This window comes from Apaloderma vittatum, unplaced genomic scaffold (assembly GCF_000703405.1).
Source record: "Apaloderma vittatum isolate BGI_N311 unplaced genomic scaffold, ASM70340v1 scaffold39645, whole genome shotgun sequence".
Lineage (NCBI taxonomy): Eukaryota > Metazoa > Chordata > Aves > Trogoniformes > Trogonidae > Apaloderma > Apaloderma vittatum.
Genome location: NW_009718349.1, coordinates 5,193 through 9,748, shown reverse-complemented (window position 1 = coordinate 9,748; position 4,556 = coordinate 5,193). Strand labels below are relative to the sequence as shown.

Sequence of the window (4,556 nt, the reverse complement as noted above, 5' to 3'; positions counted from 1 at the left end):
AAAAATCCTTTAATAACACCAGGAGGTTTTTAATTAGTTAAATAACCCTTTCATAATCTAGTCAGCTCTTAATTTCCTAAAAATATACTCACATATTGTAACTGATTGTTACTGCTTTATCATTTCATCAAAGGAGATCTTGTGTAGTCTGTTTATTTCAGGAAATATGCAGAGCCTTTTAGAATACTTCCTCTGGAATATAAAATGTATTATACTGAGTATAATAATCTCTTAAGATAAATGAATTAAAAGGATAAAGCATCATGTTTTACGTAACTAATCATACTCCATTTAATGACTGGCTTTACTGCTCTAACTATGTTCTTATTTGCAGAAGAGTCTACAGCTGTAGTGAAGAAGAGGAAGCCGCTTACCAGACTGAATATTCATTCTGCATTCTGGATTTTGGCATCAATTTCTGTGACATACTACTTCGATTTTTTAAAAACTGTTAAAGAGACTATTCAAGCAGATAGGTAAGGTAGCTTTTCTTGCAAAAGAAGTTGTGTTCTTATCTTCATCATACTTATTTTGTTACATCTGAACACTGTGTTTTAAATCCTGGATAAACAAAATCTACAACAGGAATAGAGAACTGAGACTGCGGCAGAAGAGAAGGCTCAGGAGAGGTCTTATCTGGTATACAAATACCTGAAGGGAGGGTGCATAGAGGACAGATCCAGGCTTTCTTTAGTGGTGCCCAGTGAAAGGACTGGGAGCAGTGAGCACAAACCAAAACACAGGAACCTCTGTCTGAACATTGGGGGACATTTTACTGTGATGGTGACCAGACACTGGCAGTTTGCCCAAGGGAGTTAATGGAGTCTCCATCGTTGGAGATGCTCAGAAGCCATCTGGACGTGATCCTGAGCAACTGGCTCTAGATGACCATGCCTGAGCAGGGAGGTTGGACCAGATGACGACCTAAGTTGTTATTATTAAACTATTTTTTAAGTAAATACAGTGCTTAGAATTTTGCTTTTTTTTTTGGTTCTCTAGGCTCCACTGGGCCATCTGTGTACATGCAAAATTTTCTTCTAATAGGATATTATAGTAGTGTACCTTTAAGGTTGTGCTGAAGTACAAGAAATCACTACCTGTTTTGTCCAAACTCTTGGGGTTTTGGTTTTATTTTAATTAGAAAAAGCTGGAAGTTATCTTTAAATGTAAAAATGAAGGTAATTTCTCTAGAAGTTCTCTAGACTTTTTCATGTAGGTCAGTGAAAAATTACTGAAATAATTTCTATGAAGTGATTTCTATTCTGTTTCTTTTCTATTAAATTATTTTCAGTGGGATTGAGGAGTGTTAGGTGTTAGGATAGCTTCACCTGGAATTGCTTTTAAAACTCTCTCAAGGTCATTATCGTTATTGTATCAGTATGTGGAAGCTGAAGAGGGCCTCACTCTCTCCTGTGAGGTTCTCTGGGACTGCTCTTCCAGACTGCTCTAGATACACCCTATGTCCAGTTGGCTGTGGATACAAACCAGTGACTCCAGGATGCGATCCAGTTTTTGGGTAGCCCCATCTGCTTCCTGCAGGACTGTCTTCCTGCATTCCTTGTTTAGGTATACAATGGCAGCTGCTTTCTTAATGCAGATTTCTTAATTGTAGTACTGAGGTACCAGAATAGCACAGGGTATTTGCTGTACCATACCAGAGCAAATGTTACCTCAGTAGGTGATTACCCTTCATAATTTAGCAATCAAACTATGGTAATAAGAATTCACTTTTAAAAATTTTTATTTGCTAAATACACATTCAGATAAATCAAGATTTTATTAAAGTGCACCTTCCTCCCAAGTTCTCTCTCCCATCTTCTCTTGAAGTATGTGGTCAAAGAGACTCAAAAGTGTGTCTTCCTAAGTAATCACGTAGCCTGTATTTTCTCAAGTGCAAATTTGAAATCCTGGATTTCTCTATGGTTGTCTTCAGTTTCTGTAAAGAAAAATCTTCATGCTTCTTGTCTGTTAAATTCGAGAGTTCATAAACTTGAAACTTTCTTAAAGCTTTCTACACTTCTGTTGCACGAAAATCAGCAGTCTAATTTACAGCAAGAAGTACAGTTGCAGTGGAGACTATTTTATTTCATTACTGATGAAATATTTTTGGTGTGGTAGTATAGCAGACAAAATCTTTTGCGTTGCATTGCATTGCACTCCCAAAATACTTGGGGGAAAAATAAATGACAGGAATGGTGCATTGCAAAATTAATCTCATTAGTTATGTAGATTAGACAGAAGGGCAAAAAGTGTTTTGTAAAAATAGTTTAAGGAAAATGCTGCAAGAGCTGCAGATCATTCTATCAATCGTCTGCTTTGGTTTTAGACTAGAATGAAGATTAATGTGCAAACTGCAGTGTGACTGTGTTTAGCATTTTTTAACATGCTTTTTCTCCCCACAGTTGGTGGTTTGCCTCTGGTAGCTGTTTATTTGCAGCGTGTTTATCTGTTGCCTCTTACTGCATACTGTATCTTGAGTGGTATTGTGGAATTGAGGACTACGATGCACGGTACCCAGCGCTGATACCGATCACAACAGCTACTTTCATTGCAGCAGCAGTTTGGTAAGTTCAGACACTGTGTACAAGCTTCTGCTAAACCTTTAAGTCTAGATCTATTAATGGTCTCATTTTATCAAAAGTATGATTTCTCTAATTCTGCTAAGTATATTGGTGATAATACAAGTTCTACATAGCATAATTTCTTCCACTTTCAATGTTCACCCACAAAGCAAGAGCTGGAATTGTCAAAACTTTATTAAGGGTACTTGTAGGTGTATTGGATCTTTTCCATCTTGCAAATGAAGTCCTTAGCTTTGTTAGTGTAAAATGATCACCTCTGACAAGTCTTCTCAAGGTTTACAAATTATGAGAAAAGTGTATTCTCAAACTGAGAAAAAAATATGCCTGATCGGTTTGTAATACAGAGTTTTTCATTATAAAAAATTCTATAAATAGCAAACATGCTGAAATTTTTACTTATAGCTGTTATAGGAACTTTAAGGGCTTATATCTTGTCAGAGAATGGTAGTTATAGTATTAGCTACTTTATTTATGAGATTATAGGAGTTAGAATTGAGCAAATGTGCACGTGAATGAAAAAATAATGTATGCATGTGCCAGTATATTTGTTTGGTCTCTGCATGAAAGCTGGTTCTCTCTTTAGGTTTAGTTGTATCAGAATAATGTCAGTCAGTATTCGTTGCAATGCTGGAAGACTGAAGGAGGTAAAGGTTCTTTATAGTTTAGAATTAGTCAAATCTGTAATCTTTGTAATTCAGTTGTAAAATAAGTTGGGTTTCACCCTTTCTCTTCATTTAACTCAAATCTCTTTGGCTGGAAGTACAAAACAAGGCTTTTCTCAGTTGCCATGTATGCCCATGGAAAAAATGAGAGTAGTTTGTTTTCAGGTACTTCATATATGGAGATTCTGAAAGTAAAAAATATTTTTATTCTGATAGGACTGAGTGGACTTGCTCAGTGTAAAATCTGCAGCACCTACTGAAGTTCCAAGATGAGTTATCAGTAAATAAAAAAAGTAAACAAACTATCAATTTAATTAGTAGGTGCTGGGGTTTGTTCATTTTTTTTTCTCACAAGTCATAAAGAAAGAGGTAATTTTCAGGCTGAGTAGTTTGAATCTTGTTTCCTCTTGTGCCATATTTGTTTTGGGTGACTGGTATATCCGTAGTATGACAATTGAACTTACTAAATTCTTCCTGCTTTTGTTCTCAGTTTCAACATTGCCTTGTGGCCTATCTGGTCGTTTATGACACCTCTGTTGCTCTTCATTCAGTTCATGGGTTTTGTGATGCTTGTGTCACTCCTGGGATAAGTCCTTCAGGTAAATAATTGAATTGTTTAAGCACATAAAAATATTTCTCTCGTTGCATGAACTGCTTTGTTGGACATTCAAGGACTGCAAGACCATTTAAGAATTCCTTCTCTATGTTTTGTGTACACTTTTAGTGTATTGACATTTTGTGGCATATAGAGTAACTGGAGAACACATAAGTATCCTGAGGGGGACCTTTCTCTCTTCTCTAAGATCTCATTCTAGAGGGTGAAAAGAAACGATTAGTGAGAATGGATGGTTTGGGGGAGTACAGGTCACATACCTGCAGCTTTATCCAGACTGGGAAAACTTCTTCGTGAAGTTGCTTGACCCAGTAGTAAAGGGGAGAAGCTGTTAACATCCATATGCAATTGCCTTCTTTTTTTTTTTAAAATTCAAATTCTTTGTCTTTAAATATGTTGTGTTCATTTTCTGAGATGAACAGTCCAGATCAGCCCACTATCTGGAAAACAGCCAGATACCAGAAGTAATTTGTTCTTCCTAAAAAACAAGCTTTCAAAGGCAAAACCACATATTCTGTTGACTTGAAAAATTAATTCTCAATAACTGCCACTTAAAGAGATTCTCACATCTTTTGTTAGAATATACTATTCAGATAAATCCTGTGAAACTGAAAAAGCTTAAGAAAATCATCAAAGACTGCTTGGTAAATAGGGTAAGGGATGTGCCCTGTGCCCCACATGTCTGCATCATCCAGTGAA

General features: G+C 36.3%; 1 protein-coding gene across 1 annotated transcript; it reads left to right on the top strand.

Moving 5' to 3' along the window:
- The first annotated feature begins 294 nt into the window (after positions 1 to 294).
- On the top strand, positions 295 to 3,834 carry TMEM128 (transmembrane protein 128). The gene is made up of 3 exons (XM_009870210.1): positions 295 to 476; positions 2,403 to 2,564; positions 3,735 to 3,834. The coding sequence occupies exons 1-3, from the start codon at positions 295 to 297 to the stop codon at positions 3,832 to 3,834; spliced, it is 444 nt and encodes a 147-aa protein (XP_009868512.1).
- Positions 3,835 to 4,556: the final 722 nt, after the last annotated feature.

Excerpts from the sequence above, each read along its gene's own strand:
- TMEM128 (XM_009870210.1), top strand. The coding sequence starts at position 295 with ATGACTGGCTTTACTGCTCTAACTATGTTCTTATTTGCAGAAGAGTCT. Across the intron at positions 477-2,402 it reads GAGACTATTCAAGCAGATAG|TTGGTGGTTTGCCTCTGGTA; the intron begins GTAAGGTAGCTT and ends TTCTCCCCACAG. Across the intron at positions 2,565-3,734 it reads TTCATTGCAGCAGCAGTTTG|TTTCAACATTGCCTTGTGGC; the intron begins GTAAGTTCAGAC and ends TTTTGTTCTCAG.